We start from the raw sequence: 23,833 nt of genomic DNA on the forward strand, positions 1-23,833 counted from the left end.
TGAATTGCTGAGAGTTTGGTATATGATTTCTTTCAGACTTATATAAATCATTGCATGTAAGTGGCTCAAACCAAAGTGTGAACTTAGTTTCATTTGCTTTCTTACATTTACTCAGCTTGGATATTGGGTTGCACCAGAACTTTTCTCCATGCAACTCTTGCCATGTCTGACTCCACCTGCTGCTCCCAATGCTGCAGAATCAGCACAAAACACAGCACCTGATTACCTGAACAACATTTGTCTGGTCACCTGGATAGGTGTGGGTGGAACCTGGCAAATGACACAACTGACAAAGGATCTGCACTCTTGGATTCTGAAAGCCCACACTGTTAACACACAGGACAGGATCTTCAAACTTAGGGAAGTTGAAGTTACTAGGTCCTGTAAAAAGTAAGTACTTCTGAGGTTTTTTTACCATGTTTCTGGTTATTGTGGATTAAGGAGCTTCTTACCCTAAAGTATTGATTATATTTTTTGTGATTCAGATAGAGAGTTGCCAAGAGCTTACTGAACACTGGACCTACTCATAGTGAGAAGTGATTACTCATTCCTTAAGCCATTCTTCCCAGAGCTGGTTTCTTTCATGGGAATTGAGCAGTTAACCAGGAACAGCCTAAGTGCACAAAACTGTTTGGAGGTTAGTCATGTTAATCATATGTAAGAATTCATTCTTTCTCAACTCTACAAAAGAATGCTTGGACTGGGCAGAGGAAGGAGAGTAATTATCTGATGTGTGAAGATAACTACAGTGTTAAATTTTTTGAACTAATCAAGTACAGGGAAAAAATGCAAAGATCAAGTTTAAAAATAGAGGGGGGAAAAAGGGGATTCCCTGTACTGAATTTGGACCTATCTTTCCTTCCTCTGGGACACTGTAATTGTGTGAAGTAGGATTGAAGAAATGGTTTTGTTGCACTTTGATTGGGACCTGTTCTCACAGTGATGTCAAAAAAGGACCAGGTTCCATTTTATATACCTTTAAAGAACTGTCATGTGTTATGTCCCCTCCCAATCCCTCTGGATCTAAACTAAATGTAATAATAATGTCCTTAGTGTAGAAGTTTTTGTAATAGAGAGTTGAAACAAAGGGACACATTGTTCCCTAGCAGATGAAGATTTTGTTAATGAGCTTCCCAGTGCTTCACACAAAGTGTCATTTTTGGGCCACATCAGTTCATTACGGGTGTTCTCAAACACAGGCTCCTGTTAATGTTCTGCACAAGGGTCATTGAAGCTGGTAGCTGAGTCTCTCATTTGAGTGGTTCCCCTGCCCTCAGAAAGGCTTTGGCTGGAGTGAGAGCTCCAACCACCTGTGCATTCTGCCTTAGCCCAGGAAGGAGCACTGAAGAAACCAAGGAACAGAGGAAGGAGGTTCTGAAATTTAGGCACCTAACAAAGTTACCACCATTACTAGCTCTCATACACTACATTTCCACCCATCACATTTAGCTACAATGCATCTCCAAATGTTATTGCAAAGACTTAAGCCATTTTCCTCATTGCCCAAGCTACATTATTGTTAAATCAGTCATGGAAAGAAACTTTAATACAAGTTTATTTACCAATTCACAATGCAAAAATTAGTAAAATGCTGTGTGCAAACATCAGTTAGGCTTTGTGTGATTTCAGCACAGGATTTGTGTGTCTGGCACAGCTACAAATGTAAACTTCAAATGAATGCAACATTCCCTTTAAGGAAGAAAAGCTGATGAGCTGAACATGCTCATGGGGTATCTTGCTTCACAGCATTGAGTGTGTCATCACTTGGGAGTGACTGGGGCTCAGGCAAAGCCATTTTGTGAGAAGAGTAAACCAGCAGGTTAATGAAGCCTGCTCCAGTCGCAAAGGGATTGAATGCAGTGGGGCACAAGGGCAGAGCTCAGTTTGGGAGATTTCCCAGGCAGTTCATGGTCACAAGCCCTGCTCTCACTGCCTGCCGGGTCTGCCAGGAGCAGGGGCACGAGGGGCTGGAGCCAGAGCACTGCAGCATCCGAGCCCAGCTGGGCAGTGCACAGGGTGGGAGATGGGACACACAGCACAGCCCCTCCCAGAGCACAGGATCAGTAATGGAGGGAGATGGAGGCTCCCTCCAGCACAGCCCTGGGGTGGGACACACAGCACAGCCCCACCCAGAGCACAAAATCGGTATTTTCAACAGCTTAGGGAGTGTTGCTTTTCCATAGGCTTACATCAATGGTGTTAAGACAGATACTATCATTAGTAACAACTTTAATTAGAAAAGTCAAGAGCATTAAGCATATAAAACACCTTGTCATTAGCAACATGAAGGCTGGATTATTTGTACAGTACAGGAAGCACTTCCAGATCAACACAAAATACAAGTTGAAAGAGCTCTTTGCCATCTCAGCCCCTTCACCACAGAAGAGAAGCAGCATAGCTGTAGTAAATTGCTGAATTAACATTAACTGCATCTCAATTTATAAGCAATCAAACAGAAAACCAGCAGCTCATAACAAAGGAATGCTTAGACTAAATCAGTTCCATGTGAAATATGGAACAGCAGCATCCTCTAGTGCAAGTCACCTTTAAAATTAAAAGCATAGCTGAAAATGAGACATTGCTTCTAGGGAAGCCCGTTCCAAGGGACTAACATTTGCTAAAGCAAACATTTACCACCTTGAGTTAGATTGCAAGTACAAAATAAATATTGATATCCATATTGCATACATTAAAAATACTTTTATTTTACATTCATTTTGATGTTCAATAAGTTACATCTAGCACCAAAGAAACATTTTGGAGGGGTTGAGGAATTAAGAAGCTACAAAGTGTAAATGCAGAATTCACTTCAACATTTAAATGACTCATTGGTGCCTAGATTTTTTCCTAAGTTATTGTTCAGATGGGCTTTATGCTATTGCTTCAGTTTAACTTAGATGTGCCAAAACAGTGTCAAAATATGAAAATCACAGATTTGAGGGAAAAACCCCCAGAAGAACCAAAACCAAAATAATTCTCTTAAACTCCCAGCTACATGCAGAATTGAGACTTCAAAACAGCATGTTATGGCAGTTAAACAACCAAGTTACAAGAAGAACCAAATTGCATAACTAGAATGCTGAAAAGAAAGACTGAGCTTCCTTCTCACAAGAGCAGGACAGAGAAAATAACCAAGGGTTTATACCTAATGAACTTGTGTGCTGCTTGTACATGCATACAGGGTGGAAGTGGTTATTAAAGCTACTCAGCACACTGCAGTTAGCTCCACTGCTGCCAAGAAGAGACAGTTTGTCTCGAGTATGCCACAACAAACCACTTACAGATAAGCCAAACAAAGTATTACACCCCAGAGGACATAGCCCTTACCTTTTTTGAAGGGACACAACATAAGCTCAAAAGAAAAAGGCACTCGAGTTTTGGTTTTTTTTCCTTAGAAATGCTGGCTTTGTAATTGTACTCTTTTTATTCTAAACTCACTGGTAACACTAGTTTGGTAATGCTGGATGTATTAAATGAAACCCAGTTCTGATCAGAATACCTCTGCCAAACTGCAGAATTAATACTGTTTGAAGATTTTGTGGTATCCTCACTGACTACAGCCCAAAGCATCAAAGCAAGATGACATTTCCAGGTCTTGCAGTCAGATTGAAGCCAGGTTCCAAGTTTGGTACACCTGCACTCCAGACCTGCCCAGCCTGCCTCCAGCCACAGCTTCCTGCTCCAGACATGACCAGCAGAGAGGTTCAGGCACAAGTAACTGTGCCATCTTCCATGTGGCAACCACTGGTTTTTATTCATTTGGTTAAACACCAGCAGGGAATAGAAGGATGAAATGGGCATAATTTTTTTTTCTAATCCTCTTTTAACATCTTTCCATTTATCACCAGATCTCATTAGAACAGCACTGTGGCTTGGCCATTTGTGTTCTCACTGTGCTACATCCCAGCTGGCTCCAGCAGCTCTGCAGGCAGCAGCTGTCAGAACTGGAGGAGCTCCCTCCCAAGGTGCACAGCCCCTCTCCCTGTCAGGACACCCAGATTCAATGTGCCTGGGCTGGTACATCTCAAGGTGTGTGCAATTAGAACCCTGCAGTGGCTGGTTAGGCACTCCAAATTTAGGAACACTTTGTGCATTTTGACCAAATCTGCATCAATTGTTATTTTTGTTTTTAAAGACCAATCTCAGCCATCACAACCCATTTGAGAATCTTGCTCCCTTTCCCTGACTTCCCAACGAAATTCAGGAGGCAGCTACACCTCCTCAGGCTCTATGAGCTCAGGGGTTAAGATCCTAAAGGAGGAGAAGCAGGCTCCCCCAGTAAGGAAAAAGTGATTTTGCTGCCTGAGGCTCTCAACTTCTGCCAAACACCTCACTGCCTACTCTCCCAAATGCCATTTCTGGCCCAAACCAGGTACCTTGCTGTAGCTGACCCCTCCTCTGGAGCAGAGCACCACAGCTGCTGGGGACTCCTGACACTCCAGTACCAAGCAGGAAACGTCAACTCTTCAGAGGGGTCTGTTTCAGGAAACTCAGGCCAAAACAATGCCCAGATCAGCTGGAGCTCTTCAAGAACTCCCCTCTACAGCACAAATCCCTGCAGGCATCTCAGCTACCCCATTTCCTTCCTTCCCTCCTCTCCCTGCCACGGCTCAGCCCTGCTGTACTCCCAACAGGAACTCTCATCCCGGCGTCCCCACGCCTCGGCTGTAGTTACTGAGGAGAATGTTCCAAAAGCTTAGCACTGCTCACTAAAGTCCCTGCTCACCTCCTCCTGAGCACAGGGCTTTGGTAAGCTTCACTTTGCTGCCAGCATTATGCCAAAAAAAAACCACAAAACAAAGGGTGAAGAAAGTTTCCAGTGAATGAAACGATCTCCTACCTTCAGAGAAAAGCAAGGATTACACTGATATTCCTTTATCCAATAGTACAAACTAAAGCAACTACTCTGGGACTACCGGACTTGAGTAAGTTCACATGAAAAAATCTGTTCTAAGAATGTACCAAAAGCAGTGAAATCCAATGTAGAAGTTTCAGAATTAAGTATTTTCCATGATCCAAAGCAAAAGTCTACTTAAACCACCATGGATCATGATGACTCTGGAGGTTTGTGTATTTGCTCTTTTGTGTTTTTAACCGACATGGTTTCTGTATCTTTGGGGAGGGAAGGAAACAATAACGAAGTCCTTGAGGCTGTAATGGGCCTCTGCTGTGTTTTTTGAGATCAGCTGAATTTCATGAAGCATCCCTGGATATCCAACCACTTTCTGTCAGAAAGTTTAAAATCCTTTTCTTCAGTACCTTATCTAAGTAACTGGGAAGGCGACTCTTTGAAGGAATTCCTTGTCTTTTTTGGAGATGGTCTTTAATGATGATAGTTTTTACAGTCACATAACGTGCAGGACTCAAGTTCAGAGAGCTGCAGAGCACCTTTTCCCTGTCCGACAAGAGTTCAAAGCCAGGCAGGTTTTCAATGGCAGCAAATTCACCTTCTTTACCCTCTTCCTTCCCTCTCTTGGAACTAGCTATGTTCTTGTTCTCCTTCCTCTTTTCCCGTTTGTGCCGGGCCGCCTCGTACTCCGCCGACTCCTCCATTTTGGTGATGCCGTTCCGCCGGTACCGCTGCAGCTCCCGAATCTTCGCTCGAAGTATCCTCTCCTTGTGCATGTTCTCAAAGAAGTCCTCAAACTCCTTACAAGACATGAACTGGTACAAAGGCCTCAGTTTCAACCTCAACTCCTTCTCTTCCTTCGTGATCTTCCGTTTGGGAGTTTTCTCCTTGTCCTTTTTGTCCTTGCCCAAGAAGGCCGGCACCAGGTTATAATCTCGCGCGATGTTCTTGCGCCGCTGCCTCTCCTTGAGCTTCCTCACGTACATGTCCACGTGAGCCCTCTTCAGCTCGATCTCCACGTCGTCGTCGTCGTAGTTGACCGAGAGGCCGCTGATGAGCGTCTCGGCGTCCTGGTCGTACTCGATCTCGTAGTCGTCGCGCAGGGGCATGTAGCCCAGCTGCTGCTGCTCGGCCACCGAGATGTCCAGCGGCGGCAGCGGCGTCGTCAGGCTGGGGGACAGCGGGCCGCCGCTGGGACACGTGTGGTCCGTCACCCTGTTGGGAATGGTGTCAGGGATGCAGGCCTTGCCCAGGTTGCCGTGGATGTACATGCTCACGTAGTGCTCCATCACCTCCTGAGGCGTTCGGGATGCGCCCACGTGAGCGGCCATGTCCTCCTAAACAGGAAAAAAGGAGCAGTGATGAAACGATTCCCGTTACATCTCCAGCATAATGAGCATGACTTTCTCCTTGCACCTCAAAAGTCAACTCCCAGTACCTAAACTTCTCTAGCAATACCACATTTCTATCAGATCTGTGATTTCAGCTCTGGATGAGCATTTACAGTGCATGGAGGCAGATAAGCCATGAAAACAGCACCCCATGGTGACTCCCACAGAGCCAGCTCACCATAACCAGGAAGCTTTCCAAGCCCCAAGCCAACACCAACAGCACTGTACCCCACGGGTTTCTCTTCTTTATATCACATTCCTGAGGAGCAACATGGAAATAAACACTATTTACTGTAAGAGTAATAACTTTTATTATTTTCTAGTTATTTAAGAACCTAAGCAAGCTGCAATGATTGTACACTTTAAGGGTTTGAAACAGTCTTTATATTTAATGAAACAAAACATAAGTAACAACAAATCAAATAAATCAGAAATGAATCAAATGGTCCAGCAGAGGGCAATGAGGGTGACCGAGGGACTGGAGCATCTCTTACAAGGAGAGGCTGAGGGATTTGGGCTTGTTCAGCCTCAGGAAGGGACAACTGAGAGGGGACATCCCCAAAGTCCATCAGTATCTGAAAGGAGGTGTCAGATGGACCAGGCTCTGCTCTGTGGTGCCAAGCAACAGGACAAGAGGTGACAAGCAGAAACTGATGCACAGGAAATCCCACAGGTACGTGAGGAAGAACTTCCTCACTGTGCAGGTGACCGAGCACCGGGACACGCTACCCAGAGAGGCTGTGGAGTCTCCCTCACTGGAAATAGCCACGAACCGTCTGGATGCAGTTCTGTGCAAGTGCTCCGGGATGACCACTGCAGTCCTTTCCGCCCTGACCCACTCTGTGCCTGTGAGACGCTTTCCTACTGCTGCAGTTAACCCAGGTCTGGCTGTGCAGGGCCGCTGCAGGCGAGCAGCCAGCCCCAGCCGGGACACACCGGGGCACAGGCTCAGAGGCAGGTGCCAGCTCCGTGACACGGACGGGCTGTGGGGAGGCAAAGGCAGAACGTGGAGCAGCGACAGCTCCGAGCGGCGGGTGCGCTCCGGGGAGCGAGGGGCAGCCCGGGCTCCGCAGGGCAGGACGCGCCCCGGGGCTGCTGTCAGGGCCGCCGGTCCCAGCAGGAGGATCGCCCCCGTCCCCGTCCCCCGGCCCTTACCCAGTTGCCGAAGCCGAACTGCTCGATGGCGTCCAGCAGCAGCTGCTCCTCGCGGCTGCTCCAGCCGCCCTCGGCCTCGGCGCCCCAGAGGGTGAAGCGGCCGCCGTCCACCAGCTGGTAGCCGTGCCATCGGCGGTGCGGGCCGATCTCGGCGCCCGCCGAGAAGCACTCGGGGCAGAGCTCGATGTCGGCGCACTCGGTGCAGCGGAAGCGCAGCGGGCTCACCTCGGCCAGGCAGTACACGCAGTACTTCTTCCCCAGTTCCGCCATCTTACCCCGCCCGCGCGCGCGCGCGGCCGCGCCCCCCCCCGCCCGCGCCGCCAATGGCAGCGCGCTGGGGGGGCGGGGCCGCGGCCAGCGCCGGCCAATGGGGCCGGGCCTGGCGGGCGCGGGGGGTGTCAGCGCGAAGGGGCGGCTCCGATTGGCCGAGCCGGGCCCGTCTGCCCTTCCCGCGGCCAATGGGAGGAGCCGCCCCGAGCGGAGCTGCGCGCAGGGGCCGCCCACCAGGGGGCGGGGCCGCGCACGAGCAGGGGGCGGGGCCTGGCGGGTGCCCGGCAACGGGGGAAGCGGGGCCGGGCCGGGCCCGGCGGGAGGAGCCTGGGCAGTGTCAGTGCCATTGTGTCAGCGCCGCTGCCACTGTGTCAGTGCCACTGCCACTGTCATTGTGTCATTGTGTCATTGTCAGTGTCACTGTCATTGTGTCAGTGTCAGTGTGTCATTGTCAGTGTGTCATTGTCAGTGTCATTGCCAGCGTCAGTGTGTTATTGTCAGTGTCAGTGTGACATCCCAAATGGAAGCACCTTTTCCCGAGCAGGTGAGGAATAAAGAAATAAAGAGATTCTTCTTTTAGTTCTACTCCTCTCAGCCCGCACAGAAAACATCAGGCTGAGGCATGAAGTCCAAACTGGACCCACCGTGAGTGCTCGGAGAGAAGGGCTCAGCGCTCCCTGCACTGCCAGCACGTGACGGAAGAGTTTGACAATCTGGGATGAAATCCTGAAGCTCAAAAAGAACTTGTTGAACTCAGTCCATATTCTCAGCATGAAAAAAACTGGAGCTAATGGAAGCTGAAAGCCAAGGCAGAAAGGCTGAACTGGTGGGCATGGAAAGGTGTCAGAGAGCGATATCCTCACCAAAACAAAGCCAGCCAGAGAAACAACCTGAAAGCCTTCTGGAGAAAGTGGAGAAACAACCTGGAACTGCAGCAGAAACGTGGGTGCTTGGAACTGAGACATCACTTCAGACTTCTGGGAAAAATACTGTAGGAGCTGCTGTGCCAGCAGCTGGAAATGCAGAAATGTCACTATGCTGGGCTGACCCCTGCTTGTAGGGGAAGTTCAGATGAAAAGTCAGAAAGCAAATTCCTCCTTCCTTGCTGAGCATGGCTGAAGAAATTATTATTTGGGATAACAAAGTAAATCTAGTTTTGAACAAATGTGTGCAACTCCTGTAACAGATACATTATAAATCTCTTTCAGTATCAAATCGGTGTTAGAGAGAACAAACCTGATTTCACATTCCTCTTCTGCCCATCAGGAGATACTGCAGTGGAAGGAAGTGGGACACCTGCTTGCTGGATCAACCAGAACCATGGCAGCCAAGGCTTTGCCTGGGTTCTGCACATACCCTTGGTGCACAGGTACTGCCAGAGTTCTCTCCCCTTTTATTTGATCCTTCAAACTCTTTTCATTTCCACAACAGGAAGCTTCTCTACTTTAAGTTCTGAAGTTATGCCTATGTCAGAAGTAAAACAACACTGACTTAACTTGAGCACAAAAATGCTTTGTGATTATGAAACTTGCAAAAAACTAAGATTTCTTTTGAAGCAAAGCTGGGATGAGGTGAACTCTGAAAATACATAAATATTTATTTACAACTATTTTTCATAATACATTTATCAGACCTCAGGCCTAGTCCAGAGAAAGATGCATGAAAAGGGATAAAACCACAGGCACAGTAAGTATCAGATTTTCTAAATGTCTCAGGGTATTTAACAGGTATTTCAACATGAGAACTTAAAAGCATCAGCAAAAAGTCCTCTACCTTCAATTAACAAATAGCCCAAAGTCCTCTTGTTGAACAGACAAAAATTGCTAAAGCCACCTGTGAAGAAAAAGACTAGAACTGGAATTTTTAATATCTGAATTACACTGACAACAGTTGATTAAGATAACTTTACATGACTTTATTTAACAAAACCATATATTTACAGTTGAAAAAAGTTCCAGTTTGATGCACATATCTAAACAAAACAAATGTGGTAACTACATAACCCAATTTAAACATGATGTACAGGAGATGTACCAACACTTCTCTATATATCATTCTTGTTTTAAAACATTCAAAAAGAAGCTGTTACAAGGTACCTTTTTTCCCAAATGAAATTGTTTACTAAATGAAATAATATTACTGATTGACTGCAGATCGAAGTTGCAAAACTGCTTTATTATAAAGTGCAGATTGTAAAGAATCCCAAAGCTGGCTGGGGTTTTCTGGTTTCTCTGATCTACTGCACGTACAGTGGTACTTTTCACGTATTGCAGCAGATCCATTTTTCTTTACATCCATGAAGAAAAGAAAGTTTGCTTGATGGGGACATTTTCTCCATGAAAGAAGATCTCATGCATCTTGTTACAGATACGTTCAAGTACCTGAACAATAAAATTGTCAATTTTTTAATGCAATTCCCTGAATTTCTTAGAGAAGATTTCTGTATTAGCTAATTAAGAGATTTGGTATACTACAAGAAACTTGAAAAGCTCAGTGGCAACAAATTCTATGCCATTGCTACTCAACTCTGTTTTTATCAAAATTCAAGCATTACCTTCAAATCAAGTAATTGAGAAGTTGAAATAATTGCATGTTTAGGCAGGTGATTTTTTTTCACATGTATTTTTGTTTGAAAATAAACTGTGCAAAGCTCCTTATTGCATTGCTGTTTCTTCATTAAAGAACATACCTTATATACACAAAGAAATCATTTAGAAAATATATACAACTTCTAAGAACAGATCAAATCACAAAACAAAGTAATTACATTTGCAAGTAACAAACAGTGCACAAGTGTTGCAGCAGGCCTTTTCCCCACAACTATGCCCACTGTCACTGTTACATTCAACATCTTATTGAGAAGAGAAAAAGAACAGGCTGTGATGGCTGCCAAGATACCTAGTAGCTAAAAACTGCTTTTTTAACCAAACAAATGAGCCACACTTGTAGACTTGCTTTAAAAGAAAATACAAATGTAGTTGCAATGAAGACTTAAATCACAAAGCCAGGTACAGTACCACCTAAACATGTATCTTGAGGAAAAAGTGATCTCTGTGTTCCATAAACCGTTTAAAAGCATAGTGCAAATGTTTGGATGGTAGGCCTCTCGTATTCTTCATGGAAAGGCAGATTTGTTGTAGGAATAGAAAAAGTGATATTAAAAAACACTTACTGACCTTCCTGCTTTCTATTGCACTTCAAAGCAATGGAGCATACAAGTACCAGTCACTGGAGGACAAATTCTGTACAAATTCTGAGTGAATTAACAAGTTTCCTATCACATCTTAATGTCTATTTTCAGTAAGTGATGACCGAGGTGACGTCTTGTGGTGGAATTAAGATGACCAACAAAAACCACATCCATTACACCAGCTACACAAAGTGGACAGGAGAAGAGGTCAATGAGGTATTGGACTTGCAGGCTGTATTTGCATTACACATCTTTCAAAGTGATTATGAGTCCTCACTTACCAGGGAATCTTGTTCTCACTCTTCTTAATATTACAATCAAATTATCCCTCATAGAAATAATGTCTGTACCAAAGGACAGTGTTTTGATTATGTCCCACAGTCCTTTACACTGTATGTTGAGTTGAGCAGTGGGCAACTATTCTTCTTGGTTTTATTCAGACAATGCCAAAATAATCAGCATAAAGCAGTTGAAGAGCACTGGGAAACTGCTGACCGTACAGCTGGAGGATTTAGTAATGCCTGTTCACAGTTAACACAAATATTGCTTCAGTTACCTTTCCCTTTTCACTGATCACCATTAGCATTAAATAGGTTTTACACTACACACTATGCAATAAACATTCTTGTAAATCAGAGGCACTCATGATTTGCCCTTCAACATTCACCTGAATGCAGAGAGGATCTACAATCTATGAGGAGTTTATGTAATGGCCGCTGTAACTTGCCTCATGTATCAGAGGTCAGATAAAACGCTCAGACATGACAGCTTGTACTTATCCTGATGGTGCCTGGCACATTTCCCAATAAACTTCTTTCACCTGTCACTTGTGGATCTGCTCCACATAACTTTCCCACTGTGGCAGCAGCTTCTGGAGATTCCACAAAACCTTTGCTTTTCAGCTGCAACACTGGCAAATATTAACAGCTCCCCTACAACCTTTCCTCCTTAGTTCTGCCAGTGAGCAAAGCTTGGTTCAAAGGATCTACCAAAATCTGTTTTAACCATTTCGCAGTTTATCTGCTAAGTCCAGTTCTATCTCCATGACTGGACACATGGCACACAGTAAGGTTGTGAAGAACATTGTGAAACAGCAGTGCCCCAGAGAAGGACACATGCATGGAAACATGCATTCAGTGGTATGTGACCTTGGCTTTCAACAGAGGAAAGAAAGCACAATTGGGAAATTATGCCACCTTAATACCAGAACCCTCTTGGTGAGTTTAGAATCTAGTCTGATGAATGGAATTTCCTCCATATGCATCCAGATTGGAAAATAAATTTCCAAGGCATCTTGAAGAATAATTAGTTTTGCACTGCTAGTTTGACTTCTCTTCCAAGCTTACTTTCTACTTAACTTTTTCTTATTAAAGAAAGGAATGTAGTTCTATGTCTACATGATTTCTTTGGTAAATGGGACCCACATCCTATAAAATCAGAAGCAATTCTAAAGAAATGGTCCTTACATCATTTAGAATTCAAGCACCAGTTATCTAAAATCCAGATCCAGCTACTCTTACAGGTATTGGAAATATATCCTGCCTAAGAATGGAACGGGAATAGCTGTCAAAGCAACCGACATTGCTGAATGTCCAGTTGTTTAAAACATCTAAGAAAAAAAATTAGAAAACCCCCCAAACCCTTGGTGTTATTTTGTTTCACTGCCCTCATTAGAAGTACAGAATGTGTAATGCTCTCCACAGCATATGCGCATACCACTAAAAGTTTAAGGCTAAGCCTAGGTTTAATTTATAAGGGGTTTATCCCCTAATTTCCTTTCTTCTTTTTTTTTTTTTTTTTTCACTCCTCCTCCTCAATTTTCTTCTCTCCCCCTTAAGGCTATTCTACTACTAAATGTAACTCTGAACTAACACTTTGATGTGCAGGCTCATACATGTCAAACAGTAATCAATACTTCTGCCACTTTAGCTCTTTTCCTGGGAGCCACTGGAGGCGAACCCAACGTTAACGCTTCAGCGAAGGACTTCCTTTCTCCATCTCCCGGTTATCTTTCTGCAGAGCAGCCAGTATCTAGACATTTCAGGGTATGAGAGAGAAGAAAAGCAATAGATTTTAAAAATAAATAATTCATTCTGAAGAGTTTCTAATTATGTCTAAACAACACTACTTTAACTATTTAATGTAATTAAATTTAGAAAACTTCTCCCCTGACAAGAGACCTCTCCTGTAAGTCCTTGTGACATGGTGCACAGAAGCAGATTCAACAAAGGTTTAAACTCCATCTCCCCCAACACACACTTTTGAAGCCTTATTTGGGGTTCTTGGCAGAATAGCACCCTTATCTGTCCTTCCCCACAAGGGAAACAGCAGCAGGCTGGCAATTTATTTGGAATGCAATCCTCATGCACACATGACATGTTCAAGGAAGGTGAGACAACTGAACAACCTGTGGAGGCACTCCTGCTGTGAAGGTTAAAATGCTCATTTTGAAGAGAAAACTGGCAATCCCCAGCATCTACAGCACTGCTACCCCAGGAGAGAACCAGAGACACCCAGTTGCAGCTGAATTGCCCCAACCCCTACATTTAACACCACCTTTCAGTTTCTCTGCATAAAAGCAGTTGGGTAAAATGGGCAGAGCTGTTATGGAATGACTCACAATGTGGGCTGTATTGCTGCTTTGAACAAAAAAAAAAAAAAAAAAAAAAAAGGGTGTGTTTCCACTCTCCAACATGAATGGCTGCTACAGCCACTTAATGATTTCCAAATTCAGATGACACATCTTTTTTTCTTTAAACTAAAATTTAGTTAAAATTACAGTGATGAAACAATTTCTGAAATCACATGCTAAATCCCAATAAAGAAGTCAGAAATGCAATCACTTCTGCAGAGCCCAAATTAGGCAGAGTAGTACTGTTCAAGAAGATTAGAATGATTGTATTATCATATGACAACATGTGACAACTTCTCCCAAAGAGTGGATATCTTCTTTTAAGTATCAAGTTGTAATGTTGCTAGCAGCCTTTGTAATTAAAAAAATTTCAAAGTTGTCTGACTTTTTACTTCATAAATTTCACTCAATATTTCAATTTGAATGTTGGCTGACTCTCCCTTTCCAGAGGAGATTAAACTGAGGGAATCCACTCATCTCAATGTATGCCAAGAGCATGGAGTGAGCTTCACAGTCCTACCTACCCATAAAATCAAGCACTAGCTCTGCTGAAACATTCTTCCAGATGTTGCCAAACCCCATTTTCATGAGTAAAGTAAAATCATCAGTTAACCAAGATTAGCATCCTCTTTACCTGAGCCCATTTTTTGTTTCTACTTTGCATCTGAATGGCAGCAATAGATGTGAAGAATTCTTCTGAAGGCAAGTCCTCTGGTAGCTTTGTTAAAAACTGAGCTATATGAATGAAGTCCATTTTGGTCAAAATATCTTCAAAAAGTTTGAGTATTCCCAGCGCTGTACGGAATAAGAACTCTTCTCCATCACGGCAGAACACATCCCAGACACGACAAGCCAAGTCTAGTGGCAAAGATTTGCTGTACAATGTGAATATCCTGAAAGACAGAACAAAATTCTCACTTATTAGACAAGAAGTCTTGGATACTCACAGAAATACACACACCAATCATCAGTAAGTTTGAGGCTTCTCAAATATTTGTCATTGAACATCCCTTTTATATATCAGGAGGACTTCTGTTAGTTGCAGCACACCAATCCATGAAATAATAGAAAATTGTACAACTATTAAAGCGTGGTCTCTAAGTTGGATTTTCTTGGATCATACCAGAAAAAACAATATACATGGTTTTACAATGGGCATGTGATGACCACAGCTATAATCAAAGGCCTATTTAATCATCACTTCAGAGCTGAGAATTGATGTAGTTTTAGTTGCAAAACCTCAAAAAGCTGAACTTTAAGACAAACTGCAATGGGCATTTTGTGGTTCAGATAAAGGAGATGAGTAAAATTAACTCTTGTGTTTCAGGCTTGATTGACAGGCAAAGTAATATTAGCATGAGTTTTGGAGGAAGGATCAGCCTGAACTCCCTTGAGTTGAGAGAAACAGGCAAGGCAGGATGTCCAGAGAGGTGCAGATAGTGGTGATAAGATGGTGGCTCAGTGTGCCTCTGCAGATGTGATTCCGAGGGTAATACCAGAAGCAACAGCTTCATCCCAGTTGCTAAAACTCTATTCTCATTAGTGAGCATGAGCACATTTCTTCCCTCACCAAAATGCTGACAGCCTTGCAGCCAGAAACAAGAAGCTGCTCCCTCCTCTCTCCTTTATCCAACATCTCACTGCATAGCAGAGCAGGAGCATTGCTGCCAACAATGACCTAACAGCACGTGATGAGAATCTTTCCTGGAATTGTTTTACAGTATATAAGGGGAAAGAGTTACAGGAGTTTTATCCTTCAGAATTCAGAAATAACTTTTCCACAGATGCACTGCACAAAAATCTCTGTAAAACTGCAAAGAATTCTCTCCCCAGCAGAGGTCAGCAAAGGCTCAAATTTCAATCAAACCTTTCCAAAGCTTTTAACAAAAAACTCCTTTTCAAGTATGCTGAATTGAACAGTAGTGTTCACATGTTTAAAACTACCCTCTATCCCCTCCAATTTTTTATTTGGGAAATTTGGATTCACATTAAAAATATAAAATGGAACAGATATATATACACACACACCTATATGCATAGGTATAGAATATGAAGTAATGTATTTTCACAGCAAAGTCTAATAATCAAAAGTTTTCTACATTATCTGCTTTTTACTATATAAAAATTTATTTGAATGATGTGTTGTTAAGTATATGGCTTCTGTGTGAATCACCACACTTTAGAAAAAAGAGAAAAGATATTCATTTGATTAACATCCTGATGAAACTAACATCTGCACAAATTCAGGTGACAAGTGAATTGCAAGTTTAAGATCCTTAGGATTTTACTGGTTTTCCTATTTTTACATCTCATTGCAATCTTCTTATAACAAGTGGAAACATTTTAAATCCTGTTCTCCAAAAAGCTAAGTCAGAATTATAAAATAAACAAGAAGTATAGATCTGGGATGCAAAACCCAGACACTTGTTCGTCACACATACATGAAGGTGTAAGAGGAGCATGATACAAGCTCTTTCTCTGGGTTACTGGCTGATCCTGCACTGCAGACTTCATTTACTTTATACACTCTTTCAATCTTTCTGAACAGTCACAGACCATATAAAACAGTACTGCCACAGAATAGCTACATGGAAGAATTAAGACTTTTGTCTGTACACACACACACAGAGGAAACAGAAACAGGGTTTCAATTTAAAGTAACAGTGTAATAAGAAGCAATTCAGCTGAGTCCTTTCCTGGTTACCAAGTAGCAGGGGAACACTACTGCAGCCAGAAACAAGTCCTGGTTAAAGATAAATAACAATGCCAACTTTACAGACCCGTTGTTATTCACAAAAGCAATTATTCTGTCATGATTCAGGCCTAACCTGAATAACCCATTTGTATTAAATCTCCAACTATGCAGAAAATTAACTGTCAAAAGACAGAACTATTTATGAGAACACTTCTTTTGTATGAAAGGATTTACTCGCATCAAAAAAGCTGTCACATCAAGTCAGGTATTTGCCATTGAGCTCTTCATAATTTGGAAGGAAGTGCCATTTGCAGGAACTTAACAAGACAATTACCTTTCATTAATATCTGCATGGAATTGATGCATCAAGACCTAACAGCAGAGACTGGGCCCCCTAGAATAAGCAGTGAATGGCCAGTAGGAATCACTGCTTAGATTCCTAGAGCAGATACAGCATTTCATCCTTTCAAACATTTCCTACTGAAAGACATTTTTATTAGACATCTGAGCTACTTGTTGGAACTCTGCTGGAATTTACAGGGGTAATAAAGCAGCTGCTAGACTGAGGCAGTTCCAGCAGCATCTTCCAGCAGCACTGGCACACTCCTTGCACATGAGCTGCTGTCACTGTACTGCAGGGTGACTTCTGTCTGCAGCTCTCCTGCAACTCTCCGTGTTGCAGGTGCAGACAACACAGCTAAACTCACACAGAGATGTGCAGTGTCAGAGCAATGCAGGCTCCTGGCCTTTCTCTGGTTGGAAGGGGAAGAGAAGCAGCACCAGAGGCTCCTGTTCCTCCCTGACCCTGTTTCTGATGAAAGTGTACTTTGAGGTAGATGAAGTCCTGGCTGGTTTGCTGCTCACAGCAAAAGCATATGACCATAAAGTCATCTAGAAAGCAAAGCACTGCTACCATGATAATCATAAGCTCCATCCCTCTTCCCTTTGTTTTTTCTTCCTCCCTTTCCTTTTTCTTTTTCTTTCTAATTAAAAAGTCTTTATAAGATATCAGCAAGAGCAATGCAGACAGGTAGGACAGATTTTGGATGGGCAATTCACACACAGCATTGCATTGATGCAAATCAGATCTTATGTATTCTTGCACTACACATTCCTTTCCCATGTCTGTAAATTTAAAAATCATTACAGTCTAAAAAATAGTATAAGTGTTTATTTCATTTCTTATTTGGAAAATAAATTAAATGCTGACTGCAAGAGAGCATTTTCTGGGGGGCACAGACTATGCTTTTCTCAAAGTAACAGAAAACAAACTTATACATACTTTACTGGAAGTGCCCACCAAAAATGGCCACACAAAGTGGCCTGGACCTCTATCCTAACAAGCACATGGTGTCAATAGAAACTTTGTGTTCAGGGAGCACAATCACACTCCATGTAATACTAAAGAACACTGATCAATCCATCAGTACAAACACAGCCCTTGGCTATAATTATTGCCAAAATCATTTTCCTGAGTAGGGATAAAGAGGTGTTTGCATAGCAGCAGCAGGCCATAAATAGACAGCATGTGTCCTTGGCAAATCCACATTCCACTCTGCTCACAGGAGCCTGCAGAATATCAGCTGACAGAGTGAGAGGCCAAAACTGGGCTATTCAGACACACTATTTCCCCTCTGTTCTTTGTGAACCTGACTCCACATTGTTCTTTATGGCTTTTTTTGATCCTCTTTATACTCACCAAAAAAGTAAAACCCTGTACAGTGTTTGAATTCTTTCTACAAGATTTATCAGTTGGAGTTTAGGCTTAGAGCACATGGGTCCTTTTTAAATGAGATGCCTTACCTGTGGCATCCCCAACAATCATGTCACAGTACCTTTAATTAAACTACTCAGCTCTTGGAGTTTTCCCATCATAGAAGGCAGCAGTGGAACTAAACTGGCAGGGAGGCTTTCCTCCCTAAGTCCTCTACCAGTTCCAAGAAAACCTGCACAGCTGGGTCCACCTATTTCTTTTTCTTGCAACATATCCCTTCAAAAATGATTCAAGCACACCAATTTTACTGCTGTTCCCTGCAGCACAGGTGACAGCAAGAAGCACAAAGCAGACTAGTTGTCTCCATTTTAATTGTGGAAGGAGCAGGAAGGCTTCCCAGCAACTGGTGTGTGCAGCACTGGCTACTGGAGCCTCCCAGAGCTGGCAGCAGCAGAGATTTACTGCACACATGCCTGCACAGTAACCACACCAGCCACTGGAACAACAGCAGGCATCCCCTTTGGAGCTCAGAACAAGTGTTCATTTAAATAAAAGTAATGCCAGAGCAAGGCTGTTTCACAGAGATTTTTACCTACATGCAAAAGGTCTGCCTACTCAAAGCAATGCTGTACCATATTCTTCCTTGACTTTAAATACACTGCAGCCACACTCTTAGTAGTAATTTAAAGAAAAAAAAATCTAAATCTGCTTCCTACAGGACACACACACGAATATCTTTACACATATATTTAAGTAAAATATGTAAGCTTTACACACATACAACCTTTACAGTCTAATAAAATTAAGGACAGAGTGGTATGAGCTGTGTAGTTCAAGACAAGTGTGAAAAAGTTAAATACAGTATTGGGCAGGTCTATCTCAAAGAGCCTACATTCCTGTGCATGATCAGTGCTGTAACTCTCTAGGGATGGGAAGGAACACAGTAAATCGTCCTTGGAATTAAAATAAACAGCTGGAATATGGATGCAGGTAGTCAGCAAGAAATGTTAATTATCAGTTCACTGATGCAAAGACCTTGAGAAGCATCATCCACAGCCACTCCCCACTGACTTCTCTTTCAAGTGCTCTTGACACCACAGAGGTAACAAAAGGAGGACCTGATATGCCCCAAGACTTCAACAGCACTTCAACACAGACGTCATCACTTCAGTTCTTCACTTACAAGTCAGTCATTTTCCTTTTGGTTTGTTTTGGTTTTGTGTTGGGTTTTTTCCCTATATATGTACTAAGAGAAAACAACTAATCACGTAAATGTTTACTCAAGAAATATAAATATAAATAAAGAGTATTCTATAAAAGCAAAATTACTGAAGGGAATATAAACCTTCAATCTTCTGTCAAAACAATCTTTTTTTCTAAATCTCTAATTTCTGATACTGTTTTTCAGGATTTCTTCTTTACAATGTAAAGTTAAACAATAGCATGATATTAACATGCCTGTACCATGAGGATGCTCAATTTTAGTTCCTCCTACACAGCAATCACCTTATTTATGACAGCATCATATCCAATTAGTAATCCATAGTATCACAGAATACACCGAGTTGGAAAGGACCCACAAAGATTATTGAGTCCAGTTTCTGGTCCTGCACAGGAGCCACCTGGAGGATCACATCATGTGCCTGAGAGCACTGTCTGAAAGCTTCTGGAACTCTGCCAGGCTTGGTGCTCTGACCACCTTCCTGGGGAGCCTGTGCCAGTGCCCAGCCACCCTCTGGGAAGAAGAATCTTTTCCCAATATTTAGTTTGAATTTCACAGCTTCATGCACTGTTGCCACAGAGAAGACATCACTGCCTGCCCCTCCTCTTCTCCTCACAGAGAAGCTGTAACTGCAGTGAGGTCTCCCCTCAGTCTCCTCCAGGCTGAACAGACCAAGTGACCTCAGCTGCTCCTCACAGAGCTTCCTCTAAAGCCATTCACCATCCTTATTGCTCTCCTTTGCACACTCTCTAATAGTAAACTATGGTTTTTACACTGCAGTGCCCCAAACTGCCCTCAGGGCTGAAGGTGAGGCTGTCCAAGTGCAGAGCAATGCAGGACAATCCCTTCCTGGCCTGACTGGCCATGCTGTGCCTGATGCCCTTCAGGACAGGGCTGGCCCTCCTGGCAGATTCACATTCAACTTGCCACTGACCAGGAACCCCAGGTCCCTTTCTGTGGTGCTGCTTTCCAGCATCTCATTCCCCAGTCTGTCTGCACATCCAGGATTGGTCCATCCCAGCTGCAGAATCTGGAGAGGCTACTTTGAGATGCTATCAAAATCTTTAGTGAAGTCTAAAAATATCACATCTACCCAACTAGGGGAGTAACCTTGTCATAAAAGGAAATTAAGTTGATGAAGCAGGGCTTTCACCTCATGAAAGCACAGCTGGCTGTGCTATCCTCCAGGTGTCTTTCAATATGTTCCAGAATAACCTTATGGCTCCATAATTTTACCAGTCACTGTAGTGACTCTGACAGGCCTTTCATTGCCAGAGACAGCCTTCCTGAAAATCAGGACAATGTTTGCCAGCTTCCAGACAAACAGAACCTCTCCAGATTCCCAAGACTGTTCAAAAATAGTTGAGAGAGATCTCATTATGATAACTGCCAGCTCTTGGATGAATCCCATCAGGCCCCACAGACCATCAGGCTGGAGCAGCAAATCCCACAAGTTCAGGTTCAAATGGAAGTTTATCATCCTCACAGCCATGCTCTTCCAGCTCAGGGCTCTGGGACCCCAAAGCACATCACCATCATCATTGTTAAAAACCAAAATGAAGACAGCATTAAATATCTCTGCCTAGTCTGTGTCCCTGCTGGTAAGGTGACTATGCTTGTCATGTAACAGGCTGAGAATTTCTGGACTGCTATTGACATTATTGTCCATTAAAAATCCAATAACCTGGTGATTTCAGTGTTGTCTATCCAGTTACTCTCCCACATGTATGTTTACAGTCATCTTATTCTGATGTCCCTTTTATTCAATTGCTTTGTCCACACACAGGCTTTCACAACACTGAGGAATACAATTTCAACATCTTTCCTCTTATCACTGAACACACCAGCCTCTGCTCTCTTTCTTCCCTTCTGTCTTATCCCAGTACTTTTTCTATTCTCTGTGCACAGATCTACTTCAGTTTAATACTGTCAGCTTTCAGTCACAAATTCTTTCCAGTGGTATTTCTCCCATTAAATGTTGGGAGAAATGAGCCTGTTCATTACAATCCCCAGCAATTCCCCTACACATGATGCATTAAAGTTTAATCCCAGTGTAACAGCCAAATCACAAAGCCCATGGTTTGTATATGCCTATTGCACAGAGGGTTACACCACCCTCATACAAACCATGCAAATCAAGCAAAGGCAGCACAAGAAGTCCATTTGGATGGAGCTGAATCAACCAAAGGACATTAAGGACAACAAGAAGAGCTTTCCTGCATCTGCAGGGAAGAAAAAGACTGGTCTTGAAGATCATGGTATTGCTAAAGATGTTCAGGTAAAATCACATTAACACTACAAATATTTTCCAGAATAATAAGCTGTTCCAGAAGAACAGCTCATTAATCTCAGGGGAAAAATCCCAATGTTACCACTGGGAATTTATTCTCTTACTTAAGGTATTTGTCAGATACCTGACAATAGAAGAAACTGTCAACAATGTAAGGGCAAACCAATTTTTCACAAAAAACCTTTCATGTCATCCCAAAACTGACAATGAAGTCTATCTGAAAAGAGACTTTCTAACTGCCCCAAACCAAGGTCTGATAGGCATAAATGCAAGTGCTCAATTTGGAGCGCATAATACCTCACTGAAATTGGGCAAAAGTGCAAATAAGATCTTTGTCCCTCTCTAAGGAAAATATTCTGACTATACTAGAACTTAAAGGAAAGACAGTTTCATCTAATAAAAAGACCCTAATTGCCCATCTGCTAAGTGGAATAGCTTTTCTGTAGCTTTGAGTTTTATGTTGTATGGTCACATGTTTTAATTACACTTTTCCCAATCTGTGCAGGACAAAGTACACATTTCAAATGCAAGCCTGGAAATATTTTCTGAATAGACTGCCCTGGTACACACCTGCATATGCAACAGACAAATTTTCTCAGAAGGTCAGCATTCTTTCAAAACAAGCTTCCAACTTAACACAAGTGCAGTAATAAAGGTTAGGCAAATGTTAAACATCACAGAAGTAAGTGGGAATGATTTGGATTGACAACTCAAGTACTGAACAAAAAATAAAGCCTCTATCTCAGAACAAAATTAAACCAGGTAAGAATGTTCCCATTTCTGTCATGAACACTGACATGGAGCTGCATACCACTCAAATTAGTAATTACTCTTTCAAGTCTTACCAATCAATTAGATAGATGTCTGGAGTTAAGTTATTTTTTTTGAAGTGGGCAAATAACTTTGGCAGATTTTCTTCAAAGAATACCTCAAATGCAGCAAAGTAAGTCAACATCTGGGAAAATATAACAGGGAGAAAAGCAGTTAGCTGTGTTATTAATAAGCTTAAATGTATTATCTGCTGTAGGATTAACACCCTTCAAAAATAGGATCAATGAATTACATGATACTATAAACAGTTAAGCATTTACACAAAAGGCAGCATCAGCAAGCACTAAGAGTTTAAGATCCACTCTATATATGATCCTCATACTAAACAATGTAACAATTTCTTTGGGTCTTGGCCAGCTTCCTTTGGAAAGAAAAATAGCAGCAGGAGGAAAGTTTTTGGCTGATTCCTCAAAATAATTATAACAGAATGGTGTTTTATGCTTGTGGCAGTAATTTAATATTGTACTGAATAAAATCCAAGACCCAACGGAACATAAAGAAATACAAAACTAAAATAATGTTAATATGCCACAGCAACAGTGAAGAGTCCAGTATATTCCAGTCATAATTCACAATCTAATCTAATAGCAGAGCTATTCTAATAGTCTAATACCAACATAACACCATACATTCTACATTTAGATAATAGGCATTTCTTTTGCAAAAAGGAAGATACGAGTTTCACACAAAAAATTCAAAGACTGGGACAAAACATCTATGCAAGAGAAACAGTTTGTAACTCTCTGACATCATAACCACTCAACTTCATTGTTTTTAACACAAAGACTTTTATGTTATTTTAGAATTCAAGTATTTAGTCAAATTTATTAACAGAAAACATGTTAAAAATATCTTCCAATTCAAGCAAGAGTCAAAACCAAAAGATTATTTAATCACTGTCCCTAACACTATAGGGAGGAAAACTAAGCAAAGTCCTTGAATGATTCAGTAATACAAATCCCAATAAAAGCAATAAAGAAAGGCTGTGATTTCTTTTAAGTATGACTTGTAACAGCATATTTTTCCCCAAAACATCATGACAGTAAAGAGAAAAGGGATCTTATTGGAAACTTCTGTGTGAAATCCTTTTAAAGAAGAGTTTATCTCCCAAGTTTTTTTAATGTCTTTACAGAAGTATTTCCCATTTCCTCTGAATGACAGATGATGGACTACTTTCATTAACAGTGACAAATAAACACCTCAGCCTGGCAGTCACTACAAGGCTTTCAGTCAATCAGAGATGGATGCATGCTAGAGAAATAACTGAAACTACTGGAATCTCTGAAACTTCAGTTACAGAGAAACAGCTTCATGTCAAACAAGACACCAGAAATGCAGGAACCCAGTTTAGAGAACTGTACCCCTGAAACAGCTCCCCAGTGTGGATTGTTAAATGCATGAAATCCAAGCACCTATGAGACCTGTGAGTATAAAGAAGGAATCAGGTAATGCATCAGACAGTGCTACTTTCAAAAGAGTCTGCTGGCACCACTACAAGACACTTGTACTGAAGTTCCTACACTCAAAAGTACTGCAGAGGCAGGACCTTACACATAACTGCTACAGTCATTTCTATTGATGGCAATGTGGGCAG

The 23,833-nt window shown here is 42.4% G+C and overlaps 2 protein-coding genes across 3 annotated transcripts in view; both read right to left on the minus strand.

Moving 5' to 3' along the window:
* Positions 1 to 2,680: 2,680 nt before the first annotated feature.
* TADA2B (transcriptional adaptor 2B) lies at positions 2,681 to 7,665 on the minus strand. Its single transcript, XM_058024554.1, has 2 exons — positions 7,396 to 7,665; positions 2,681 to 6,186 (listed from the first exon to the last, which is right to left on the minus strand). Exons 1-2 carry the CDS (start codon positions 7,663 to 7,665, stop codon positions 5,194 to 5,196), a joined length of 1,263 nt encoding a protein of 420 aa, XP_057880537.1. The 3' UTR covers positions 2,681 to 5,193.
* Positions 7,666 to 9,501: 1,836 nt separating this feature from the next.
* TBC1D14 (TBC1 domain family member 14) overlaps positions 9,502 to 23,833 on the minus strand; it is a 64,243-nt gene continuing 49,911 nt past the window's right edge. For both annotated transcript variants that reach the window (XM_058024585.1, XM_058024586.1), the window contains 3 exons: positions 22,254 to 22,363; positions 14,122 to 14,380; positions 9,502 to 12,886 (listed from right to left, as the gene is read on the minus strand). In XM_058024585.1, coding sequence (XP_057880568.1) covers positions 12,821 to 12,886; positions 14,122 to 14,380; positions 22,254 to 22,363 — 435 coding nt within the window. In that variant the 3' untranslated portion in view covers positions 9,502 to 12,820. The remainder of the gene's footprint in view (positions 12,887 to 14,121; positions 14,381 to 22,253; positions 22,364 to 23,833) is intronic.

Source organism: Melospiza georgiana, chromosome 5 (assembly GCF_028018845.1).
Source record: "Melospiza georgiana isolate bMelGeo1 chromosome 5, bMelGeo1.pri, whole genome shotgun sequence".
In the NCBI taxonomy this organism is placed as follows: domain Eukaryota; kingdom Metazoa; phylum Chordata; class Aves; order Passeriformes; family Passerellidae; genus Melospiza; species Melospiza georgiana.

What these genes read in the sequence shown, in the direction of transcription:
- TADA2B (XM_058024554.1), bottom strand. Translation starts at nt 7,665, where the DNA reads ATGGCGGAACTGGGGAAGAAGTACTGCGTGTACTGCCTGGCCGAGGTG. An exon ending in AGTTCGGCTTCGGCAACTGG is followed by an intron (nt 6,187 to 7,395) that starts GTAAGGGCCGGG and finishes TTTCCTGTTTAG; the next exon opens with GAGGACATGGCCGCTCACGT.